The following is a 27,551-nucleotide window of genomic DNA, read 5'->3' on the forward strand; positions in this document are numbered from 1 at the left end:
TATGTACATAGGTACATTGCAAAGATTTACACAAATACACAGGCATGGTGACTGCATTTCTGAGACGAGCTGTTCTCTCTCTCTCTCTCTCCCCCTCTCCCTCTCTCTCCAGGTGTACACTGGTGTCTTTGAATATAACCCACACTTTAGGCAAATAAAGGGAAGCTTTTAGATGCTCACATTTGCATCCTCAGCAGGCTAACAACATTGGTGAAATAAGTACAAACAGAAAATGGAAAATTTAAGTCTAGGTTATCACAAAAACAAATGTGAAGTCAATTTAAAAAAAAAAAAAAGGGAGGAGCACAGGCGGTGCTGGCAACCATACTGAAGCAACCATGTATTTGGTATTGTAGGACATTCAACCCTTTTCAGAAAGCTTCCTCTCTGAAGAGCATTAAAAAGGTTGACGAAACAAAAAGTGATATATTGTATGGGATTTGTCCTTCAATATCTGAGTACCTCACAACTCCAAATCAAAACACACCGTTACAGATGTGGCTGAGGTGTGCAGGAGAACTTGAGAAAAAAAAAAATTATTGATCATATTCCAGGATTCAACTGCTGCTAAAAAAAAAAAAAAAAGCACCTATCACAAAATAAATAAATCGGGGTGATGAAAAGTCCAAACAGAAATATTACTTCTTTTTTTTTTTTTTTTTCCTGTGTTGATTTCCGGGGAGAAATAGATGTTATAGGAGAATCTGCACTTGGTGACACTGAAGTGACCCGAGGAAGGATCAAAAAACTAAAAAACAGATGAGCTACATTTGTACCGTTAGGAAGATGACGGAGTGAACATACACTGTTAAGAAACTTTAAAAAAGCCATGATTTTGTTTTTAAATGTAGCAATTAGGGACCGCGTCAAAGTCACACTGCTTTTCAGAGGAAAAAAAAAAAAAACGAAAAAAAAAAAAAAAAAACAGAACAGCATTTTGGAAACATGTATCAAACTACACTGCAATTCTTCAAGTCAAATCAAAATTCACACCTTTTTACATAAAGGATTTGTGTTCAAATCATAATGTTTTCGTATGTGCTACATATGGAGAGAAATATAATATAATATGTATATTTATTTACACACAGGTAGTAAAAAAAAAAGGAGCAAAAAAGGAAATCAAACCTAATTGCACACTGCTACATCGACTGCTTTTAGAGGCAGTAACTTTTTTTTTTTTAATTGAGTGCCACAACTTTAGTGTTTCTATTCAGTGCTTCAACAGCGTCCTCCCCCGTCTTCAGGAGAGTTGATATGTTTCTGATGCTGTGTAGTTCCTCTTCCAAAAATCGGCCAACGCTGAGGTTTCCCACGTAAAAGGGGAAATACATCTTCGGCTCTGTGGGGGGAAATTAGAGATAAAAACAAAATAAGAGGCTGTATGGTTGAGACCAACTGGGCTTCATGCATCACTTTGCAAACATCAGTGAGAATGCATAGTTTTCAGTTAACATGGAACATTTCTATTGCTCCAAGTTCTCGTGCACTTTGACAAAGAGAACTTGAAAGCACCGTATCCAAAAAAATGTAGTGTGAAAAACATAAACGCACCACTGACAGTTATTGAACTGATGCAATAATTGTTTGTTTGCTTCTGTGCAAACATATTATAGGTGTTAAAATAGCAGACGGTGTGATTATACATCAGCACTTTGCACGGTCTTGAATGTTCCTATCATAATAATTTAAGAAGGAATATTTTTAGAAGGTGGCAAAAACAACAACTAGCACCCATGTAAACAGAAATCAGATATTTTGTGTTTTCTCTTCATCAAAAACATTGTTTTGTTTATATTTCAGTGCACTAAAATATCCATTAAAAAAATGACTTCACATGGTCTCTCCACAAATACCTTTTTTTAAAAATTGCTAAAATAAGAAAGCTGTGTGTTTATTCTTCGCTTGCAGTCTTGACACTTCACATCCTGCCACGACAATGCAGATTTCATGCCTATTCTCACTCAACAAGCGCACTTGATTTCAGAGCTGCACAGCACTTCAGCGCACTCTCCGCCCGGCAGAGACAGATGTGTGTGTTGGAACATTAGTGTGCAAAGTGTATGCAACACTCACTCTCTCTCTCTCACACACACACACACACACACACACACACACACACACACACACAGAGAGACCAGCCCCTTCCCGTCCCTGCTCTGCTGAGGGCAGTGGCTGCTGACGTGTTACTACTACACTGTTGTTCAGCACACTTGTTGTTTACAGTTTAGTCGGAAACTCAGGCTCGCAGTGGCAGGCAGCGGTTGTTGTAGTAAAAAAAAAAAAAAAAAAAAAAAAAAAAGGTGAAAATGTGCAGCCACGTTTCTTCTGTTCTTACTCAGAGCACCTCTTTGTATCGATCATAGTAAATCGAAACAGGTTTGGGTGCACACAAAAAAATACAACTGAAAGCTTTGGTGAAGTGCACCAGCTGCGGTGACCACTTTGACTCACATTATTACTATGACACTAAATGAATGGTGCAACACCTTTCACGTGCACACATGTCACAAAGAGCATTTTGCTCGTCAAAGCTGCACACAGATTTGAAATCCAAAAATTGTAATTATTATTTCATCTGAACAGCAAAAAGGGCTTACACTGAAGACACCACCGAATAGTATTTGAAATAATGCAATAAATATCTATTTTAAAATAGGGTTTTTGTTTAATTTACACCCGTTTTTAGAGGCAAGCAAACAGCTGGAAGAAGGGGGACGTAGTCTACACTGACTCCTACTGTAGTGTAGCCATTCAGGGAGCTCATACATGCATTTTAAAAAGTTGCATCCTTACCGTTTCTCGTCCTCACGTTTGCCTCCTGGGACTGGTCTTTCTGGGTGTGTGTTCTGTCGAGTGGCTCAGGCTTGGACAGGTGACCTCATCTGAGCTGGTGTGTGACCTCTTATTCTGGACCGAGGGCTCTGCAAAAAAGGCAAAGTGAACAGTCAGTTAAAAAAAAATAAAAAAAACTCACTGAAAAGAAATAGATTTTAAATTATGTACAATTTAACTGTAAGTGCTACATGTTTGCCCACCATTCTTTGCATTATATCGCAATTTTAAGAGATAATTAAAATGTATTTTTAAGTGCACGATTAGCGACATACCACCAAGTGTGATCGATATGTCGCAATAAACATCACGACTACCTGCTAAACGTTACATAGAAACACTTTAGTAGTAACTTTGTTGCAAATCTAGTACCATGAAACGCAGCTCTTTTCCTCAGCCCGGGGCACTTTTCCGTGCACTCCATCGGCCCGTCAGACCTGTCGCTCCCCTCGCTCGGAGGCACCACAACACAATTATGATTCCCATTTAGATCCACATTGGTATTCCCAGCAGAGCAGACGCCCTTCTCCCTCCGCGGTTGCCTGTTGTAGAAATTCGGGACGTCTTTGCAATCAACTAATTCCCAGTCGAGCCTGCTGTTGGACAGCGGCGTGTGATTGGCGAAGTCGAAGCCCCACTTGGCGGAGGCAGCCTCTTCCATCTCTCGCAAATGTCCCTTTAAATCCCTCTTTAACTCTTCGTGGTCCAACGAGCCGAAGAGGCTTCTGCACGCTGACGGTTTCGGGTGATCCGACACCCGGGAGTCCGTCCGCTCCAATGTCGGGCTCCCGTTTGATAGTCGAACATCTGACATTTTCCACCCCCCCTCAAAGACAAACTAGATTTTTCAAAATAGCCAGGAGCGTCCAGTTTTCACAAGAAAAAACACAAGGCTCAAAAACAACGGGTATCTCCTCGTCGCTGAGCAAGATCCAAAACAAGCGTAAAACGACTTATGCCATGCATACGTCGGGCTGGAGACGGTAATGGCCGCGGTGTTTTGAAGCCGACAGTAGTGTCCGCGGAACATCAAAACAAAGTGCCCAGGAACTGAAGCCGCTCTGTCAATTTCGTCCCGTAGTGAGAGGAACTGCGGACGAACCTCAGTACCCAATATGGCGATTGAGAGATGTACTTGGGATCTGAGTGGAGCTTGACTAGGGGGAGGAAAAAAAATGATTGACACATAGAGCTATTTAAACGCAAAGAAGGCCGCTCATTGGTCAAGGTGCTCAAAACCCGCCCCCTTCTCTTAAGGTGGACTAGCTAGTTGCACCACGTTTGTAACATCCAGCACGTCTGCATATTACACTAAAGTTTTTATTCAAATGTAAGAATGTTTTGGCAACGAAAACATTAGAATTTAAAATAGAAACTGTTTGCATATCTACAAAACAGTTTCAAAACAATACTTTGATTATTGTTTAACAGTCTTTAAAAAATAAATAAACATTTTGACATGACTTTGGGTCCAATGATAATAGATGTTCATCATCAGTTTACATTTGTTTTCTATTTTAACTACCACATTAGAAAAACAGATTACTTTAGCTAACACTTCAATATTTACTGGTAAATATGTATAATGCAATTTTGGAAACTAGGCTAAACTTCATGCATCTTTTTTTTATAAACCCGAACTGACTATATCTTAGATACATATAGAAATCCCAAAATACATACTTAGCACAAATAAAATAAATCAAACAGCTGCTAAAATAACATGCAGTAACATTTGGAAAAATAAGTGGTGGAGGCAGTTTACAAATGGAATTGCTTATAAATATTCCACCTCAAGAGATGACAAATTCTGAAAAGACACAGGTTAAAGCTCCAACCAATTGTCAAAACAATCCAACAATAACCAAATTAAAAAATTAAATTAAAAAATCTACAAATAGGGTAAATGCGTATCCTTATTCCCACCAATTCTCTGGAGCTGAGAGGGGTAAGTCAAGGTCAGCACACACACCAAACCCTGTCCTCATCTCCATCAGCCCCCAGGAGAAAAGAACAGATGTATCAGAACTAGAGAGACACACACACACACACACACACACACATCCACATTTAGGAAGTCTGCAAATGCAAAAAAACAAACAAGAAGAACTAAGAATAAAAAGGCAAAGGCCCTGCATGCGGAAGTAATGGTTATTTACACCACAGTCAAAACACTTTGTACTGTAAGGTAAAATGTAATGCCAATCCTGAAAATAAATTATACTCATGGAAATATCATATTTTTGGAATCTAAATATAAAAACAAACAGGATTAGTATATTTGGGAACTTTTCTTTCTGGTAGTTTACACCTTCTACCACTAAAAACAGAAGAAACTGCCGTATTAAGACCGATGTTGGCCTCATGTTCACATCAAATTGAAAAAACATGATTTGCCTAAAATAGAACTATAACCTGTTTGCGAGAAATGATGAAATTTAATTTTACTGTGAGCTATTATTTACCTATGGGATCACAGCAGGGTATGTGGTGCAGCTGTTGGTGCCTGCAGCATCACCATTATGACTTGGACAATGCTGCCCCCTAGTGTTCACTTTCCAAACTCTCTGTAGCAGCAGCACAAAGTCAGCAGGCAACAATCTTTATATCAAACGCCTTTTAATACCATAGCTTTAAATAAAAGTCACATCTGTACATATACATATTTATATGACAACCACAGGCAATCACTAAAGGTTCAGGCCACGCCTAACACCCAGTATGTTCAGTCCATCCCCATCTCCTCACTGATCCTGCAGCGGTGACGTCGCCTACCTTCCCAGTCTGACCCATCACAGGTCATAGTTCAAACTGGTCCTGTGTGAGAGCAGGACCGCCTCAGAGACTGAGCCACTTGATGATGTAGAAGTTCTTCTTGCCCACTCTGAGCAAGGTAAGTCCATTCGATAGGATGTGGATTTTGGGGATCAGTACCTGCTCTGGTTTGTCTGAACAGCTGTGGTTGATCCACACTGCTCCCGCCAAAACCATTTGATACCTGCACACAAACATTTTTAAAGTTAGTACAGGGGTTCCTCTGCATAACCTGTCGGAAAAATCAGGGCATTACCTTGGCATTGCTGAAAACACACCATAAAACATGAACATTTATCTAATCGTCACACATCTTTACAAACGTTGTATTCTAAAAGCCTTCAATCTAACCCAAGTATGGATGCAAATGATGACAATTCTAACCAATACCAATACTGTACAGTGGTCACACTAGACAATACATGATGCATTACAATCTGCTGACTCCTAAACTTACACTTAATACATTAATGAATGATTTGTCGTTAGACAGAAAATTAATTGTAAATCATTTTGGCGTATTAAATAATAATTTGAGCCATTTATCAAGGAAAACTGGAAAACATTCACTGGTTCCAGCTTCTCATGTAAGGATGTGCAGCTCATCTCCGTTTCATATCATTGGGAATTAAATATACTGCAGTTTGAACTGTTGGTCAGACAAAACAAGCAATTTGAAACATCATTACAAGCTCTCGGAAATTTGTAATCAACATTTTTTTTGAAGAAATAGTGACAATTTATTAAATGATGAGAATAATCATGAGTTGCATGCAGTTTACACGACTATTGCAGCTAAAAGTTACATTACAAAAAAGTTTAGTATTTCATAATTAAAACAAAATAAAGTCATTTTATGTCTTTAAATTGTCATGTCCATTATAAATAATTAAATACTTTTTTTTAAATTAAAGTCATAGAATAGTATATCTAAAAAGTCATAGTACAGTGAGCCATAAGAAATGCCATTAGTATAATAATGTATGTTAAAAAAAAGGCTTAGGTCGTGGTATATCAGAGAAACAGGGTTCCTACACTGCTAATAGCTGGATGTATATTATGTCAATTAATGGTTTTAATTATTAACACTATTGTGTTGCCAACTAATTGTAGAGAAGATTGTGGCTCATTACAGTACAAATCAATTCACACCAAACCCCGACGAGTTCTAACTGCCTTTTATTCAAACGCTGATGTTTTTTTGTATTTTATTCCTAATTTGTATAGAAAAACTCAAACAGTCAGGAAATACTAATATTTTTCAATAATCCTTTCTTTGTTTTCATATTTATCCAGACCTGGAAAGTACAAAACATCTGGCTCTAGAAATGGCTTTTCATGTTTTTTTAAGTTACCTTGAAGGCCACCGTAGTTCTCTACATGCTTGGAGAGGGAGGGGTGAGTGGAGGGTTTCATGGTCAGTTTGCAACCTGACAGCTAAATCCTACACACTTGGACCTTTAACAGAAACGCTGTGCGATACTTGCCGAGTTTAACCAAACGGCAAAATTAAAAGCGATTCGATTTAAGCTGCAGATTATATCAGTTATCTTTTTGGACTGATGATTTAGACAGGAGCACCTTACCCTCTGGGTCCCTCTGGGATGGCGTTGATCCGGCGACAGGCGTCTATCACAGTGGTGCCCGGCTCCAAAAGCAGCTCATGGAAGGGAGACTCCCTGAATAGCTCCCGAAGCTCCTCGTCACTCATTTCCTCCAAGGCCTGAATGCTGCTGTGGTACAGCGCGTTTGTACATCTGCAACAAGAATGTAGAAAATGACTTTTCTTCATCGAGGATTATCCCCTCAGCCAGGAGGTCAGAGGTCACGGGCCGCTACAGAACAGTGCCCCCTAGTGGAGTTACACTTATTTAATCTCCAAGTGAAAGAATGACTACTGCCTCTAAACCCACAAATAAAACAACATGTAGAAAACTAATTACATTGAATAAAAAGAGTATTAAATACAACATACAGTACAAACACATGCAGGCGGTTCTGACCTCTTTGCACTTTCGAGGCCCTCCTTTCCGTGCACCAGTTTTGTCACCTCTGCAGCGAGACGTTTATGTGCGAGGCGTTTACCTGGATCCTCTCTCTGCTGCTCCATCAGCCTCTCCACCTCCGCCAGAGGCAGGAAGGTGAACAGCTTCAGGTACCTGCGACAAGACAGCACAACATTCTTTAGCCTTCCGTTGAAGTGCACAGAGCAGCCACATGCACGGCATGTTACATTCAAACGGCCGGATTATGCGATGGGTGCACAAGCAACCATTTGTGAGAGGCTATCAGATGGTGCACGGGTCATTATATCTTTAAATGCAAAACCATTGCGTACTGTACTTAAGTCTGATTTTTAGGTACTTATACTTTGCTAAGTAATTACTTTATTACTTTATTTATATTTATACTTTAAATTTAACGTGCCTTTCATTTTTATTCTGCTATTTCTATTACTTTGTTTAGTTTTTCATTTAACAGAGAAGCCTTGCAAAATTATATTGTACCAGAGTATGAAAATTAAATATCATTCTATTTACAGATTTAAATGATTATTAATACAAAATATAATCAACAAATAAGATGGTATATTAATAGAGTAAGCTACACAGTATATACAACACTAACATTAAAACCATATGTGCATTAATCTATCAAATGATAGATTATATTCCCATAATATAATATACATCATGGACATCAGGACTTTTACTAGTAGTAGGGTATTTCTTTACTCCTATGGGAATGCTACTTGCACTTGAGTGAATGATCTGAGAGTACTTTCAGCAGGCTCCATCTTCACCTACTCTTTCACGCTGGCGTCCGGCTGCCGGACGAAGAACTGGTAGAGTTCAAAGGGAGACGTCTTGTCTCTGTTGAGCCACACTGCGTTGCCTGCCGTCTTCCCCAGCTTGTCCCCGACGGAGCTGGTCACTAACGGGACGGTCAGACCGTAAACCTCCTCACCGCTCACTCTGCAGAAGAATCAGGATTTGTTAAGCAAGTATTTCATGACTGGTGTAGGTAGTGTAACAATCCTGAGTGGAATTCATCTACACTAGTGAACTGCTGGTGCCTTTTCTTTTTGCATGGAGTGGAATCAAATTGGGATGATGTGATCATGTCGTTTTACAAAACCTAACACAATGAGATACTGGAGTACATGTGTGAAGAGTGGTTTTTTTCTGATCTGCCTAAACGTTGAAGACATGTTACTGTATTAAACATCATTATGATCATCAATAGTGGATGTTCTACATAGATAATAAAGTCATAAAGGACATTTTCTTGTGAATTAACTCATAGTCTGACATGACATTAAATTGCCCAGCTGGTCAGCGCCTCCATGCTGAATAGTGCAGCTTTATATTTGGTTCAGGAGTTATAGAAATGATACGTTTTTGGCAACTAACAGAAGATCACCTGCAGTTTAATAACCACTAACATAGAACTTATAGCTTTTCTGAATAACTGCTTGGTTTGTAAGCATGCATAAAAGAGATGACATGTGTTGCTGTGTATGCAATCACCAAGGATCAAATATATATTAAATAAATAATGCACAACAGAGGGATCTCTTTCTAAGTAGGATGGACATTTACTTGTGAATGTACTCATGGCCAGACATCAAATTGCCCAGTTGGTCGGTGCCCCCGAGCTGAATCTTGCAGCCGTAGATCTGGTTCAGGTGGTGGAAGTCATAAGCTTGGAACATCTGGTAGGTGAACTCTGTGAGGCTCATACCGTCGGAGCTCTTCAGCCTGGACTGCACGCTGTGGCGGCTGAGCATGGTGCCCATCCTGAAGTGCCTCCCGGCCTCCGACAGAAACCCCACCACGCTGCAGTCCTTGTACCACTTCATGTTGTTCAATACAGTCACGGTGCCCAGCTTCTTGGCACGGTCCTGAAACTGCACTTCGTGGTTAGTGAAAATCCTCTGAATGCTCTCCCGGATGCTGCGCGTGTTCGCCTCCACAGCGTCCGCGGACATCGGCTCCCTCTCGCTCGTTTTCCCGCTCGGGTCTCCGATCTGTGCCGTGGCCCCCCCGAGCACGGCGAGGACATGGTGCCCGGCGCTTCGGAAGTGCAGCAGGCCGATGATAGCGAGCAAGTTGCCCACATGGAGGCTGTCGGCCGTGGGGTCAAAGCCGCAGTACACAGTCTGAGCCCCGGACTTGAGCAGCTGAGGGAGCCGGTCCTGCGCTGCGTCCTCTGGGAAAGAGTTCTTCACAATACCGCGTTTATTTAAAGAGAAGAGCAGTCCGTTGTGTGCAGGTGAAGAACAGTGCAAGTTAGACCTGAGTGTGAGGCAAAGACTCGTTCTCCTCAGAAGAATACAGTATCCGTGCCGCGATGCATAACGGCAGGTACTCGCCATGGACGCAGCCATGTTGGACCAATGTGTCAGAAGACAAGAGCACGATGGAGGAGCAGAGAATAATGCATCGTGTGTGAGGAGTGTAGCGCCTCTAGTGCACTGGTTCCGAAGCAAACTTACAAACGGAAGGATGCATACTCTTTAAATATACAGTCCATGATTGTCTTTATACCTTCATGCACCAAGAGAGGAACACGGTTCTCCAGGGGCAGCAAAAGCCACTTGATGAGCCAATGCGTATGCATGCTGTCACCTTTTTAAGTTAACAAATCATTTAAAGTGATAAAGGATTTGCACCTTCGAGGTATTAAAACTAGTTTTTAGGGCCTTGTTGCCTTTCTGCAGGACAGGGGTTTAGGACTAGGTAATGCTGTAGGACCTGGACATTTTAGTTTCAGTTGATATTGTAATTTAGTGAACATACATGATGCTTTTGGGGTGCATGCTGCATTGCTCTACCTGTTACTTTCTACCCTGCATGGACTTTGAAGTAAGACGCAGTGTGTGCGAAAGTAAACGTTCAGTTAATTGTATAAAGATATATATATATATATATATATATATATATATACCGGTGTATATATATATATATATATACCGGTGTATATATGTGTATATATATATATATATATATATATATATATATATATATATATATATATATATATATATCAGCCGCAGGTTTGACTGTACTCCAATAGATGGCAACCGTGCATCAGGACCAGCCCGGCGTTACAGCCTGAAGATGACCCGGCATTTTAATATGCGTGTCCTTTTTATCTAGCAAAGACGCATCTTAACTTGATAAACCTTGGGTAATAATAACATCGAGTTACATTAACTCTTATTGTCCATTGAAATTCAACCAAACAAAATGTGATGGATTTTTAAAAAGACTTTATTTTGAAATCCATTCAATGTCAACTTGTTCCATTGTTTAAATGACTAGATATACATTCATCAAACATTTACAGCATCTTTACCACGCCACAGTACAAATTAACAACACATCCAAAGACAGTCTCTGTTGTCGCTTTGCATGACACTATAGCCACAAAAACAAACTCCATGAAATCCAGGAAGAAAAGAAAAAAATCAAATATCTAATTCCTATGACTGCTGCCCCCCTGGTAACATTGTTCTGTCAGTTTTGGAAAATGAAGGTCATATCAATATTAATCAATATTGTAGTTGGGGTTTATGTGCTGTAAGGCAGAGCACTATAATCTCCTTCTAGAGAGGACAAGAGAGACCGAGATAAAGGAAGAACAGTATCTGTCTATGTCCTGAGCTAGTTAACAAAGAAAGACTAAGTTTCCCTGATACAAGTTAAACAGTCCCTTGTCAATTCAACACAAAACAGACATTCTTCAGGGTAAGCAGACATCCCAAATGTGCACTACTTCTCCTCTAGAGCTCTATGTGTTTCAACCATATTGTGTTTCGTTTTCTTTGTTTAAAGTGTGTCCTTTTTTTGTACTGTAAAATGAAGCTTCAATAGCACTTTTGAGCCTCTGTCTCCGTTTAGGATAGTTTCCTTAATCTGCTCTGACATAATTTCCAGTCTGCGTGGCCCCGTTGTGTCACAAACATCGAATTCTATCTGACGACACAAACAGTTTACAAGTCTGAAAGTGTGTGCGTGCACAAGTCAAGTCTTTTTTTCTGAATCTCTAGTGTTTTATGGCATGGGAACACGCTAAGGCACAGATCGTTTGTGGTTAATCCCGAAGCCTACCTGGGAACTACAAGTCCCAGGAGTCTTGCGAGGGGGAAAAACCGAGCTGCATTGAATGAATTCTGCATGTGGGACTGACATTCTGTGAGAAGATATAATAAGTAAGTAGAGGCAGTTTGAGGGTCAGTAATCTACTCATGGCATTAGAAATGTTTGGTGAGTTAGTACAACATAGCAGCGAGTGAGGAGAGGAAAATCAGACAAAAAGCGTGACAAAAACAGGATTATAAAACAGTACATACTGCATTTCCATTAGTGCATCTTCTTTACTGTATCATTATTTGATGTGATGCAAATAAGACTGCATTCAGTTTCTCGCATTTAAATCCAGAGAGATGTGATGTGTCAAAAAAAAAAAAAAGTTGGCAACTATGGATGATTTCTGATAATAATAATAATAATAATGATGAAATTCTGTGCATATATTACACGTGAGAGTATGCAACCTGAGAACACAGTATAAAAAGACGAGACCAATACTGTACGATCAGTGCTGCGCTGTAGCTTGATTTTTCAAATGATAAAAAAGAAAGGTCACAGAGGTCAAGTTTTAATCAGCTACTCAAAGTTGTGAGCTAGCACAGCCCTGCACAGCCCACGTATGCTTTCAGTTCAAATCCTAAGAGCTTAATTTAACAAATGAATGAAATACAGTTGAAATGAACTGAACGCATACTGCGGCGTCGATGGTTCTCCATCTAAAAATAGCAATTAACAAAAGGAATGTCCCCAACGGGATTCAGATCTATGCATGTTCAGATGACCGGTTGCCATGTCAACCCTTAAGTCTATTTACACTGCACTCTTCAAATCGTGCCATTTCAAATACACAATTATCTGATTTAGTCATACATATATACTTTAGTATAAAAATATGATCCAATTCAATTAAAAACACAAGTATGTGGCATTTAAGCAAAAAAAACAAAAACATACAGTACTTTATTACATTTACCAAAACGAGGAATACAAAAGTTGATCATCATTAGTACCTTGTATACCTCATGAGCTAAAAGTCGGGGCGAGCAGTCAATGTGATCATTTCAGCTATGTACAGTACACTCTGTTTATACAATGTGATGTAATTATTACCATTTCTTGTGACTGAATTTCGAAAAAAGAATCCATTATGATTTAAGTAGATTTTGGTTGGATAAGGAAACTCCGTCGCAGATTTACATACAGTATATATTATCCAAACTATCCTTATCACCATTCCCTTACTGCAGGTCTTCTGTGTAGCATGTTCTTTTTTTTCTACAAAAGCAAGTATGACAACAAAAATTACAGGAGTGGCCTCTTCACATGCATCGTTATCGTCGTAGAGGACAAAAAACAACTTGTGGAAACGTATTTGGTCTCAATCCATCACCAGACACTTGTCTAATTGCAAAAAAACAAACATCTTTTAGCCGTTTGCAAAGTCTAAGTCGCTTTATTTCACTCATACAGTTAAATAAGTGCAGATTTCTTCGCCCCAAATCAAGTGTCTAATGATGAAAATCTTCTTATTGTTAAAGTATTGGTTTAATCTGAGGCCAAACCATTGTTTTTATAGTGCTTTTCCTTTGTCGTAATATAAAAAATGTGCACATAAGACCCCTGAATCTTAATCAACTGCATGTGTTATGATGACCAAACACGGCCAGTGAAGTACAATAGAAGGCAGACAGAGACTGACAGAGGGAGGGAGGAGGAGAGACACAATAATGAGATGTATTTTGAAGGGACGGGGCTTCAATGACTGAGAAAAAAAAAAAAAAACATGAAATAATTTATGCCAAAACGCCAAAAATCATCTGCCTGTAATGAGGTTGTAATGCGCTTTATCTGGGTGGTGGCCCTCGAATAACAGCACACAAAACATGATGGAGTGCCAAATGTCTGCGCGTGTGTTTTGTGAAAAAGGCATTTTTAACAGGTATAAAATAGTGTCATATTAAAATATTGCAAGGCGTGCTCGTGCCTCGGACGTACATTGTTCTGCATGTACACTGTGAATATTAAATCTTTAAAAATATTTTTGCCATCTCATCCTGAAGAGTAAAAAAAAAAAAAATAATGGACGGAGTTTGTTGAGTAATACGTGACGATGATCGATACGAAGTGTTGGCGACGTCTTGTTAGGAAGAGACATATGAAAGACATCGATTATATCCAGATATCATAACAAACACAGTATGGCTTAAAGTACAAATAAATGGCTATGTTCAGAAGCGTCACAGTCGTGTCTCTGGGTATAAAACGGGTGAAGAAACATGCTGGGTGGCTGGTGCATGGATAACCATCTCCAACTGTTGTTGACTGCATGGAAACTGTCTCAGTACTGCCTTTTTGTCTGTCGCTGACTACCGAAGCCATTTGGCTGTGAAGATATATGGCTCTTTGCTCTTTGACATCAGTATAAAAATCTACTTTCAAGCTTTCACTGCTGGAGTGGTGACTACCAAGTTTCACTGTCTTTCCTCATTGTAGGGCTTGTTAAGTGTCAGGATAGGGAGAACCATGGAGATCACCTCCACTACTTCGAATTAGCATATAGTGTTTTTATCCAAATGTTTGGTCAGAGATTGCATACACTGGTGTCTAGATAAGGGGGGCTCAATCAGCTGTACATCCCGTCTTTGCACACGTGACTTTTTCTGCCAATGAAGCTCCACACAATGGAGTGGAGAGCACTGTGTCAAACCAAGAGAATCATCCGCCTCTTGCCTTAACAGGACCACGTGTGCTGACCAGAAGCCAAAGCTTACTCTTACTGCATTAGGGGGGGGGTGTAAGTGGTTCAACCTAGCTTATGGAGAGCTCTTCTTCTTCTCTTCTTCTTCTTCTTCTTCTTTCCCTGAAAAAAAAGGAGATGCTTTGTAGAGTGCCTCTCCTGGTTATTCCTCCACAATCCCTCAGTACATGTCTCTGTAGATCTCCTGCAGGAGTGGGTGCAGTGAGGTGTCCTCTGTCTTTTTGATCTCCTGCACCAGCTGAGCGTGCTCAGTGACCAGCTGCCGGAGGTCAGCCAGTTTCTGCAGCATCTTGGGGAAAAGGAAAGCGTCGTCGGGGTGATTGGCCAGCAGGTGGAGCTGTAGCACCTGCACAATGCTTTCCTGCATTCGCTCGATGTGCGTCACATTCACCAGGCCTGGGCGGTCTGATCACAGAGGAGGCAAAGTACATTTGAGTGAGACCCCTTAACCATAATCTCCTGTTGGAATAAACATATTCAGAAGCAAGGTGATACCAGAACACCATCACCATTTCTGCAATGTTTGTAGCATTTGCTTTCAGATAGATTAAAAGTAAGACATGAGAACGAACATATCAAATCCCATGCAGCAAATAAATAGCTTATTTTTTATTTTCCCCCTGAATTCTCACCTCCACAGCAGATGATAACGGCCACAAACAGAGCCAGGTCGCTATCATCCAGCTCCATGCCGTTAAACTTCATTGCAAACTGGAATTTTGGCTCCATCATATCACTGAAGGGCCTCCGCAGGCTCTTGAGGAATTCCCGGGTGATGAAGCCTGAACCGTAAGCTACGAGAAGCCCATCCTTGTTCATACTGGAGGCGAGCATGGCGAAGAGGGCCTCGTACACGCCATATTTCAAAAGAGTCACCTGATCATTGAGGTCCAGGCTCGAGAACCCGGGGACGGACTTTGCAAACTCCGTGAGCTCGGTGACGGTTTCCACCGACGTGCACTGGCAGCAGTGGAAAATCCGAACTTCTGCCTCCCTGTCCTTCGGCGGTCCCGCTGAGCCCACCATCTTTGCCACCAGCGTCTGCTCTGCCAGCTGGAGGGTCTCCATGTCATGGATGACGAAAGGCTGTGGAGGAAAGAGACAAAGTCTAATGAGCTATACACGTGAAGTGTGGTTGAAATGGGCTTCCAGTTCAAATGCAACACAGTCAGTACAGTGTGTACTGTGAGATACATTACATACATAAGCCTGACTACAGTAATATGGAAAAGCAAATGTTTCTACATGAAAAACTGTACGTTTACCCATAATCCTTGCTGAAAGGAGAGGCTAAACCCAGAGCTTTATTGCCACTTGAATATTTCCACGATGACATGATTACTCTTACCCTACAGCTGTATCATTATGGGTCACTCTTAACACTCAAAATGCAAATAATTTCTCTAGAAAGATAAAAACAGGGCTAATGTTTACAACAGAGCAGTGTCGGGGGAAAGAGCGGTCACCAAAAATAAGAAGGGAATTCATTTTAAACCTTTAAACCTTCGATACATGTTGAAGGTATGTAAAAGTAAGCTAGCAGTGCTAGCAGTGATGCCCTTAATTTTACCTAATAGGTTTTTTTTTTTTAGCTGCGTCCCTGTTCCCACAGTGGACAAAGTTACAACATATGATGAGCAGTTAAACCTGCTGCTGCACATCAGATCGGCGCTCTGACTCAGGACTGCTGTGCTAAATTTGGTTCACAGAGTAGCAAGGGAAGGTATGAGCGGCACGACGTCGAGCGGTTTTCTTTTGTCTTTCTTCTACGTCAACACAATCACCAGAACATTTACTATAAATAAGTTGATCCAACAAGCATGGTGTACTTCTGAACAAGGTGTATGTACAATGTTTTACAAAGCTGCAATCTACATTTTGATCATGGAATAGTAACCTCGGCTTCAAACAATGTTGCGCCTCCGCGTACAATAAATAACAGTTTTTCTTTTATGGATATGCTTTGCCTCTTTTCGGGCTCACCGCCTGAACTAATGTCATGTGATCTGGCAGAAGCAAAGAAGCAGAAATCGACATTGTATTGTCCGCATAACCTCAGGTGTTGGTACGCCAACAGCTCTTGTTGATTCTTAAGATTTCCACGACGACATAATTACTCTCCTCGACCCTGCAGATGCAGCCTCACAGGGGGTTTGTAGACCATACTATAGATATTCATACAGTTTACACTGTAAGCAGAGCCAGGGGTGCCACAGTGACACTCTACCTGACTCACTGCTGCAACACATTTGAGAAAACAAACATCCTTTTAGCCTTAGACGGACTAATCAACCCTGAAAGATATGTGTTAGTTACAGCCTTAGTGGTGATAGTTACAAGGTAACCCAGAGCAGCAGGAACAGCTTTCTGTAGCTGCTTGGTTTTTTTAGGGGCTTAAGACATCCAGTCAAGACCGTACGTGCTGTTAGGATGAATCATACCACGGCAAAACTACTTAAGTCAGACAAATAAAACTGATGTTCACTGTACGTAAATCAAAGCCAACGGTGACACAGTTATGGCTGGGTGTTCCTTCCAGACGTTGAAACTAATGAGTTCAACCTGAGGGCAAAAGATCTGGCTCAGTTACCGATCCAAAGAAGTTGATGAAGGATTTCCCCCCGCGGGTGATTACCTATCGGAAAGTTTTGAACAATAGGATGTTTTTTCTATGTCAACTGTCTTTTCTTGCAACAGCATTTTCAGCATTATAAAATATTTGATCTAAATCTAAGTCAGTCTTAAAATAATGCAAGACGCAACAACACCTTCAGGCCAATACTGCTCACTAAGAATCTCACAATCAAAGTCATGCAACGTGTTAGATTTGCACACATAGCTTTGGCGAATGGTACAATATGACTCGACACGAAGAGTCAAGGGGCTGGATCAAACAATATGTGCATTTCCAATTGACTGTTGTCCAATGGCTGCACACCCCAGACTCCCTCTGGACTCTAAATGGACAGGAGATGGACTGTGTTTGAACATGGAGGTGCCTTTGGATTGACCTGTCCCTCTTGACCTATTTCACACCTACACACAGCCATGCATGGAATTCACAACAACACCATGCTGCAGTCCCTGACCCTCCCCCTGCCGGCCCCTCTTTTCTGGTGAAAAGAAAATGAAAGAAGAGAGGCAGCGAGGGGACGTTTTCGGTGAGATTGGGGATGGGTGATGAAAAGAGGGCAGGCGTGGAAGGAGAGTGACGGGCTCAACACACTGGCTCTTTATACAGATACAGATGTTTCCACGTCCAGCTTGTGTGTTGGCTTGCACTGCTGATTGAGCAAGTTATTCCTGTCATTGGCTGGCTGCACATAATCTCTGGAGGTGCACGCTCCCAGGTCATATTGAGACATTAGTTTGAAATGTCCTCAGAATTAGATTAAAATCTCTCCAATGTGGATGAAATAAATGAAAGGTTGGCAAGACAACGTGACCTTGACCTGTGAGGAAATGCTGGTAATGAGAAGAGCCATGAACACGCGATCCACACATGCAACACCTTTCACTCACCAACCCACTACTGTTAATCAACGTACAGGGGTGCTGGTCTTGCCGGTGAGAATGGTTCGAGCCTTGGCCTTGTTCATGTTGAAGTTCTTGAGGTAGGCCTCGTAAATCTGCCGGGCCAGCGTCTTCTGGTCGGCCACCTGTGGGTCTTCCACCTCCCTGTCCCCTGTTACCATCTCCGCCTTCAGCTTTAACTTCTCTGACTGGGGCATCCGACCAAACCGGATGGCTGTAATCAAAGCAGACAGAAAGTCAGATTAAGATTACAGGATGTGTGAAAGATGCAATGTAAATAATAGCTTTAAATGCATTTAAAACAGCAAATCGACTGCACAGGAGCAAAGGGGGGAAACGGAGGGCTTTAAAAACAAATACAGTTTTGGAAAATGTAAAATAGCTTGAGCTCCACAAAACCACAATAATCACTGATTCAAAAAGCTGACATCTGGAGGAATCATTTTCTAAATCTCTACGCAGACACCCCCACACTAAGTGAAATGAAACCACGTCAACATATCAGGAAATATTCATTCCGTCCAAACGAAGCTTGTGGAGCAGTAGCCGTGAGATTTTCAAAAATAGAAAACGGAAAAACTGTTCCTGACATCTGGCGCCAAAGCATTATTTCTCCTAATCTATGGATCTGAGTATTCTGTGGTATCCTAAACAAGAGCATCTCACATTTCCATCACAAACAAAATGTCATAATCCAGCAAGTCTAACTGGCTTTGCACCAGAACACCCGACCAAGTTAAAAACATGTACCAAACCCGATCAAAGACTTGATGTCCGCAAAGGTCTCCACCAGTGGCAGCAAAGTGTCAGCACTAAACACACACACACACACACACACTACTCTGAATGAGTCTTTCAAAGAGAGAAAACACAGATCAGATTGCCATAGAAGACATAAACATCACCCGACTACTTCAGTTTCACACATGCAGGTCATCTCAACCTGGTAGTGAGTGTATCCAAAATTACTTCCATGGGTGCAATAAAAACAACACCCCCCCCCCTCTCTGGTCACCCCAGTTAACCCGCCACACAGCACCATATTTCGGGTCACTTGCTTCTTACTGTCAGCTCCGCCCTGACATAACATGTGCCCTGCAGTTAAATATGCACACACGCAGAAAGACTGAGCAAGATGCAACATCATTTCTGTCAAATGTTGTATTTGTACTATGTTGTTTATCCTGTACACACGACATCTATTGCACGTCTGTCCGTCCTGGGAGAGGGATCCCTCCTCAGTTGCTCTCCCTGAGGTTTCTTCCATTTTTTCCCCTTTAATTTTGGGGTTTCTTTTAGGAAGTTTTTCCTTGTGCGATGCGAGGGTCTAAGGACAGAGGATGTCGTAACCTGTACAGTCTGTAAAGCACACTGAGACAAATGTATAATTTGTGATATTGGGCTATACAAATAAATTTGATTTGATTTGATTTGATTTGATGCTAAAGTCTTTGCCACCCAGTCCATGAAATGATCCATCAGCTGGAGCAACTGGGAACCCTAATAAGTGACATTAAACTCAAAGTATCACTCAGTCATCACAGACTGGACTGGATGAGACGAAAGGAACCCTACGTGCAGAATTCTATTGTAATATTACACACACCGAAATGAAGACCATGCACCGTAAATCAGCATTAATATCCTGTAATAATTATATCCACAAACTCTACTTTAAAAAGGCACATACATGCTTCTTGATGCTTCGGTTGCCTTTTTCATGCAACTCGAGCACAATTGAAAGAAGACGATACGAATAGAAACATAATCAATGTCTATTGAAACTGTAAAAAGGACTTTCCTTTGTATGCATTGCAGCAATGGAAGATTATGAATGGACACAAAAGGTTACTACGTGTGTGAAGTGTGCTTCAGCACTAGACAAAAGTTGTTATTCTACAAGAGAATGCCGACATCTCTCAGACGGCCTGATCCCATTTGATTAACGAGATTAGAGGTGAACTGTTTTTAACCCTTCTCACCAATTTAATGGGCACAAGCTGATTCTCACACTCACACACACACACACACACACACACCACTCTCTGAGAACCTAACATCCAGCTGCACCTGCCGCCTGTATTTACAAGACCATAAAAGCATAAAAGGAGATCTGATTCCCCTATTTTCTAATGAGCCGCTCACCGTCGAAGGAAATCCAGGCTAACTGAGCAGGACTGAGCAGGGATGAGAAACCGAGCTCGCAGACAGCACGAGGGTGCATTAGATTACTGCTCACAAAGTGGATGGATCATCTGAAACTGGTAAAGCTCCACAGCGGGCGCCTGGGCAGGAGCCAAGTCCAATTACGATGAGAGGAAGTGAGTGATGTTAAGCTGAGCATTAAGTCCATTTCCTAAGATCTAGTGTAAGGGGATGAGTCTGTGCGTCCAGTGGGGGCTAAACGGTGGGAGGTGGACAGTCTGTCATCCCATTAAATCATCTGTTTCAACGGCTGATTAGTGCAGGACGACACCTCCTTCAGCCCTATAAGACTCTTTATTGCTGTTGTTTCCTCACAAGCTACACATTCAATGGGGTTTATTGCAGTGCATCTCGTGAGTACATGAGATCAGAGGTATCGTTACGGTGCTGATGAAACCTCCAGTCACTTCTGTGTTGTGTGATAATACAACTACTTTGCTGCTGTTGCATTAAAAGAGATGATGATGATGATGATGATTTTATAGCATTCTCCAGAAAAGTAAATCAAAGGAAGATTTTGTGGAATTCATATTGAGTGGCTTTTAAATTTGACTTACACAACATTTTACCCTGTAATAAGTCAATTGAATAAATGTAATTGTAGCCTCTCCACTGTTTAGATTACATGCATAGATTGCCTTAAAGACAATCAATTTTAACTTATAAAACGAGCAGTGCATGTGTTCCTATAGTCTATTACTTAGACCGCCAGATCCCAAGGTTGCCCTGGTCTCAAATCTCATTCCTCCCCCTCTACGGTTACAATTAGGCTCATGAAACTCAATACACATGTAGCGTAAGAGGAGCTGAAAGAACTAATACTACTTTTAGGCACCACTGTGTTATCATCCAAATCTGGGCTTTGTCTTAAGGAAGCATCTTAAAGTCAATGACCTCATGGGACAAAATAAAGACGCCTCTGCATCCTCACGTTCACCGACACCAGTATGGAATATCCACACTGTCTGCACAATCTATAAGTAAACCCACCGATTGCATTGACCTTGATGATCCTTCTACTAAAAATACACTGACAGACCAGAAAAGATAAGCACCTGCCTGCCCACACAAACAGACACAAACACGGCAACTAAAATCTGTTCAGGACCTTGAACCAAGAGGTCAGCATGCCATGTTGTATGTTTACATAGAGTTAACAACATTCACCGCGATGGCAAACTTTGACCTCACTATTCCTGTATTTCAAACAAAGATCAGCGGCACTGAGGTGGAAATGTGATGTAAGGCTCTGAAGACAAGGCTGTCTTTAGGGTGTTCACAGATGTTGCATGTGCAGGTGTTTTTTTTAAAGTACTTCAAAAGAAGTGACGTCTTCGACTTACAACAGAGTATTAGGGCAACTCTTGGGGGAAAGAAAAATGTTCTTATCGTTTTAGAATATGCTGCAACGTCATGGAAATAAAGCCGAGATATAAAATGTCACAATATTACACAAATAAAGTCGTAGTTTTCCAAGACAAAAGTCATTATGAGAGTAAAGTCTTGATTTCACAAGGACATTTGACAAGTAAATGTATGACTTTGTTCTCAGAATTAAGACTTTTGCCTGAAACATTACACATTTATTTGGGAAAAAATATTATTGTCTCTATTATCTCTTCTAGAGACAACATAAATACAAATACAACATGGTTTAAGTTATTTTAATGACTTTGCACATCAATTAATTTGCATTAATAATGGTACATTTTGACTATTTGGGCTCTTAATTAAAAATTAACTTGTTCAGATGCTGGCAATTAGTGCAATCCATACGTTTTTGTGAGTCACATAATCAGATTTCCCTTCTTGTTCACACATCTGCAACCACAAGGGTTCAGTAGGTTCAGCCATTGCAACGCAATACGACTCCAGCACTGCAAAGACTGCATTATTCTTCAGTTAGAGACTTGCCTTAACATTCACCTGTGGTGTTAGCTTTCTTATTTACTCTTCAATCCTTCCTGACATCTGCACAACTGTGGTAACTATGTTAAAGTAGTGTGTGTTTGCAAGTAAGAAGAACCATGCATGCATGTGTGTGTGTGTGTGTGTGTGTACGTGCATGCGCTGGGCTTGAAGGAGAGCCAGACCTGCCCTCTCTGTAGGACTCACCGTTGTGGGACATGCCCACTGACAGGCACTTCTGGAAGCGGCAGTATTGGCACTTGTTGCGGTTCTTTTTTTGGATCTTGCAGCGACGCTCACACTTGTCATACTCCAGCTTCAGACGGATGGTCCGTCGGAAAAAACCCTGAAGACACGAGAGGAAAACATTGTTAAAATGTGAATACTGCTTTCGTGACGCAAACATTTAATGACAGCCGTTAATAAAACCTGAAATATACCAGAGACAAGTAAATGATCTTTAAGAGACTCTGCTGTGATGAAACCAATCTCAAGATCCAGAAAGAAAAAAACTAAAACTAACTTTATAGCAGTTATTTATTCCCATATGAATCGTACGTGACAAAATCAGACAGATAGTTTCACCATCAGTTTCTCCTCGCTTACACAACTTTGACAAGAAGAAACATTTAACTTTGGAGAGGAACAGATGGACCAAGTGGCATGTCTGTGGTTGGCTGGACGGTAGACAATGGCCTGGGGAATTGCTTAATAACACATTTAGTCATACTAAAGAGCAAATTGCAATTTTATCCAAACTGTCCCCCAGGGTGCCTAAATAACACCCCCACCCGTAAACACATGCTAAGTAATAATGACTGACTCTCACCAACTAACCTCCAATCTCACATGCACAGACACATATGCACTCATAAAACCAGAGTGACATGAATATCTGGTCAAATGGGCTTCATGCCGATGCTGCTTGTGTCCACTGTCGTAAAGGATCAGCGTATTGACAACACAGAGGTCAGCCTCCTCCTATTACTGTTCCATCACCAAATGACGGAGGGGGAAATGAGTGCGTATGGGACGCTAACTTTGACGTTGCTTATTTAGTTATGAAGTAGTAGAGAAATAACCAAGTTGTCAGGGTTCTTAAAAGGATCCACTAATCTGTCAATCATCATTCACACTCATTGTGCACAAAAACCCAAACACCTGGTAAAAACAGGTGGTCACATGGTCATGTGATATTTCTCGACTTCAGGAGTCGCAGACAACCGACCGAACGCTAGATTACAAACATTTAAAGGCTCACAGCAGATTATGGGATACTGAGGGCTGGAGAGGACGCAATCCTGTCGATAAAAGGCTGCTTTGGAGCATTGTTGTGGCCTGGATGTTAAAGCGTATACCATTAACAGTAATTGCAATTTCCCCTTGTTCAGACGACCTATATTGCATTTCCAGCCTCTCTCTCTCTCTCTCCCTTCATTTCCTGTCACCTCTCTAACCTCTCTGTCAACCTTGGAATAGAGGCTTAAAAAAAGAAAAAAGACGGCGGCTACAGTTCTGGAGTAGCGTTTGAAATGTGACAAGCCTTGCAGACTCATTATGGCCGACCCGATCGAGAAATGCTTCGACTTCAGCTGATCCAGCTAATGTTGCGAGAAGGGGCTTCACTATTACCCTCTGACATCTGATAGATACACTTTTAATGACTCCCTCCTAAAAGGGTAGAAGAAGCTTAACAAATTGACCTTGACTTTTGTGATAACCTGTTGCGTTACAGCACTACGACTTCACCCTGCATCGGTCACATAGCTTTGGCTCTGCCCTTGGACCGACCGACAATACTTCTGTATTGATGTACGGACGCACAAGCCAAGACAACAATCCTTCTACCACTGCACAGACTCATTACGGTGAGCTGCCGCTGCTGCGAGGTGAACGTTTATGTTATGGTTACTAAGCATCGGATCCTGACATTCATACTCCCACAGCTGTCTTGGCTGATACATTTAACCGCACTCAGTGGATTCACAGTGCGGAGGTGTCTCTCACATCAGCTACTTTTTTTTCCAGCTTTTCCCCCTTAAGCCATTGATAGAACAAATATAAATACAGAATACTGACACACAAACACGTGCACACACACTTCAAGCTAGACTATCTTTGTTCACCCTTGGATTGTTCTTCAACATGACTGGTGAACAATTAACTGAGAGATTTATTGAGCGACTACGTGTAAATGCAGAGCCTTCTAGATCTGATGCTTTTAGAAGTCATTAGTCACAAGACACACTGCCTCTGGTTTCTGGCCTGACATGTCCTACTTTCTTGGTTAATGTGCAGTCAGGGTTTTGGTATGTCTGTGCTTGAGTGTGGATGACTTTGGGAGGAAGTGATTGATGGATATTGACAGAAATAGAAAGCAGTAGAAAGTGAAACAAGGTGTTGGGTGAGATGATAAGAGAGACTAGTTAAGGCAGATGCATGTGTGATAACAAGCCTACAGTCACAGTAATGTCCTTCAACAACTGGAAATCCATTAAACTGAGTCACTAATTCTTATATTGGTCTCGTCTTCACCATTGTCTAATGCGGATTAGAGATTAGAGATGAAAATAGAATCACTTGTGTGTGGCTGTATAATTCATGTAAGGTTCGTCTCACCTTGCAGCCCTCGCAGGCGTGGACTCCATAGTGGTAGCCCGAGGCGCGGTCAGCACAAACTCGACACTCCAGATTAAGCGAAGAGGAGGCAGATGAGAACTCCTCCTGGCCCGCTGCGAACCCGTAGACAACCGACGACGGGCTGGATGCTGGCGTCAGGGCATCTACAAAGCACATGGGAAAGGATGATTAAACGTGTCAATGTTCAACACTTCGGCGACTGATAGAGAGCGATTTCAAATACAGAACTGACACACCAAGTTCCTAAACACTTCAAGTTAGACTATCTTGTCCTTCGGTGCCTCTTAAAAAACACTCTTGGGTTATTCTTCAACATGACTGGTAAACAATTAACTGTACCCCACACACACAGTACAACATCTGATTTGAAAGTGGGCTTTCCATTGTTGCTGTAGACCCACGATCATCATCATGATAATGTCAAGAGAACTGTATATTTGTATGGAAAACTGATAGAAGCGCTGTTTATAGCACTAAGATTCCTCTTGAATTTAACGTTTTGTAATGCAATGTATGTTTAGTATGCCTTATGCAACAAAAGCATGATACGCAGTTCCTTCATGAAGACATAGAACATAACTAGATGACTGGACGCAACGCTCCCAGTAGATTACAGCAGAAATGTGGGTTTCATGCATGGTGCCAGAGTGTGAGCAATGTAAATACTTTTATCTAAGTACAACAATTGATGACCCTCTCATACTGTGTTATAGCCTGCTTAACAGAGAGCACATGCTGATATTTGTGTTGAGAAAATGTAGAGATAAGTAAAAGATAATAATTGCCTGAATGAATAAACTCTACTGTCTCACCTCCCTTTGGGAAAGAACTAGTTGAATTTAAGCTAGCTTGACCTCTGGCCCCGGCAAAGACAGAATGTTCCAACACAACTATTTATTCAGAGATATTAACATGCCATCTGTGGTGTGATGCTTGTCACAAGCATCACAGTGTTGGAGTAGTATTACTGATCTTTCTCTTGGATGACAGCTCATAGGTTGCCAAAAGTTTTCGATTTCCACCTTGTGAAGTGAACGTGGTTGGTAGAACTTGTTTGTTACACAAATAGCAAAGACGAAATGGTACAAAAAAACAGTGGCACTAAGTCAAGCCACATGAGTTGGTCGAGAGACGCCAGAGAGGGGATAAGCGGCATCTGGCAGCGAACCTGGAGCTGTGTTCCTGCTTGGTGCACATGTTTCAACTGAGTGTGAACAAGAAAAGCATGTCAGTGATTCTTTTTAACACCCATAAATCCTGAACACCCACTCACAGACTTTTCCATGACATCATCACGTTTCCCTGATGCCTTCTACCCATACTTCCCCTCTCTTTCCTTCTCCTCCCTCCCTCACACCCTCTATTCTCCCATTACCTTTTTATCTTTCTGGACTATTCACTGCTTCTTCCCTAATTTGGTACCAGCATAAATTTCCAAGACGCCCATGTGACTTTTATTCAGGAGGGAACACAGCAAGCAAAATGCATGTTTCCTGAGAGGTGGTGGATGGTGGCTGAGGAATGTGTGAATTCCTCATTGGATATGGGGTGAGGAGAAGGGCTCGGGGAGGACAGAGGGGTAAAACAGGGGAGTACACAAAATAAAGGAAAGAAATTGACAGGAAAATGCACCGAGACCAAACAAACCGATTAAGTCCAGGGGGCTTTTGCCCAAAGGGGTTAAACTATCAGACTACCTGAGTAAACAAAGGGCTGTCAAGGGGTTCTAGCTCATATTTGTTGTAGATCAAGCCAAGAGGTTAAATTAGGCAAAGTGTATGTCCCCTCTAAACATTCAGTTGGAGCAAATAAGGGATTATGGGGGGGTTAACGAGGACCCCTGCTCTGACAACAACAACACAACAACAACAACAGTGGCAAGGAGATTACACTGAGCTGCCGGGCTCACTTTGAACGGTGAAATGACCGTATGGTAACAAACCCCACATTGTCATCTAAAGAGATCATTTCAATTCAATGATAATGAGACTTCACCTAGAACAGTGGAACCTTCAGAGCCATTGCTGGAGGACTGGTATTCGGGGACATCAAAGGAGCTGAGGGCGTCATTGTTAATGGACTGAGAGAAGTCCTGGATCTCCTCCATGCCGCCCATGAATTCGTCATCTCCGCACAGGGGGCTGCCTAGCACCGAGTCCTCCAGGGGCGAAGGGGGATGGTAGTGGCTCTCCATGTCGACCATCGCGGTGGAGGAGCGGGCTGCCGGCACTCTCACTCATCAGACTGGAGAGGACAGAGGGAGGGTGCAGAGGGGGAAGGCAAAAAGGTCAAAGAGGTCAAAGAGGTGATATGGAAACACATACAGAGGAAGACAAGATGATAATTCATTTTTAAGGTCACCTCTCTCGGAATTTCTAGAGTCAGCTTGCTACCATGCTCCCAAAAGTAGAGGGATACACAAGGTCATTAGGATACATCATCTGGGAACCATGAATGTTTGTACCAAATCTTTTGCCAATCCATAGAATAGATGTTTTTTTAGCAGAAAGGTTAGGGGATCACCAAAGCTGTCAGTATCCATCCTCTGGGCCCCATGAATGTCTGTACACAATTTCTTGCTAGCTTTTGAGATACGTCAGTTTGGATCCAAATGGCGGACCAACTGACCATGGCTGAAAACTGATAACATCATTAACACCATCAACACCAAAGAGTAATATTGCCTTTCTTTTCTTCAATGCACGATTCAACACAGCATACATAGTAAATGAGCAGTGCTGATGCAACGTGCGGCCATC

The 27,551-nt window shown here is 41.6% G+C and overlaps 3 protein-coding genes across 3 annotated transcripts; all 3 read right to left on the reverse strand.

Annotated features, from left to right (window-relative positions):
• Positions 1 to 578: 578 nt before the first annotated feature.
• On the reverse strand, positions 579 to 3,991 carry cdkn1bb (cyclin dependent kinase inhibitor 1Bb). The gene is made up of 3 exons (XM_029434801.1): positions 3,208 to 3,991; positions 2,797 to 2,924; positions 579 to 1,342 (listed from the first exon to the last, which is right to left on the reverse strand). Exons 1-2 carry the CDS (start codon positions 3,647 to 3,649, stop codon positions 2,809 to 2,811), a joined length of 558 nt encoding a protein of 185 aa, XP_029290661.1. The 5' UTR covers positions 3,650 to 3,991; the 3' UTR covers positions 579 to 1,342; positions 2,797 to 2,808.
• A 1,446-nt stretch (positions 3,992 to 5,437) lies between these two features.
• yars2 (tyrosyl-tRNA synthetase 2, mitochondrial) lies at positions 5,438 to 10,160 on the reverse strand. The gene is made up of 5 exons (XM_029432945.1): positions 9,252 to 10,160; positions 8,457 to 8,624; positions 7,653 to 7,808; positions 7,236 to 7,406; positions 5,438 to 5,833 (listed from the first exon to the last, which is right to left on the reverse strand). Exons 1-5 carry the CDS (start codon positions 10,037 to 10,039, stop codon positions 5,674 to 5,676), a joined length of 1,443 nt encoding a protein of 480 aa, XP_029288805.1. The 5' UTR covers positions 10,040 to 10,160; the 3' UTR covers positions 5,438 to 5,673.
• Positions 10,161 to 10,918: 758 nt separating this feature from the next.
• On the reverse strand, positions 10,919 to 27,021 carry pparab (peroxisome proliferator-activated receptor alpha b). Its single transcript, XM_029433534.1, has 6 exons — positions 26,788 to 27,021; positions 24,772 to 24,935; positions 22,360 to 22,498; positions 18,054 to 18,253; positions 15,138 to 15,591; positions 10,919 to 14,910 (listed from the first exon to the last, which is right to left on the reverse strand). The coding sequence occupies exons 1-6, from the start codon at positions 26,993 to 26,995 to the stop codon at positions 14,666 to 14,668; spliced, it is 1,410 nt and encodes a 469-aa protein (XP_029289394.1). The 5' UTR covers positions 26,996 to 27,021; the 3' UTR covers positions 10,919 to 14,665.
• Between the last annotated feature and the right edge of the window lie 530 nt (positions 27,022 to 27,551).

The sequence above is a fragment of the Cottoperca gobio genome, chromosome 6 (genome assembly GCF_900634415.1).
Source record: "Cottoperca gobio chromosome 6, fCotGob3.1, whole genome shotgun sequence".
Classification (NCBI taxonomy): Eukaryota; Metazoa; Chordata; class Actinopteri; order Perciformes; family Bovichtidae; genus Cottoperca; species Cottoperca gobio.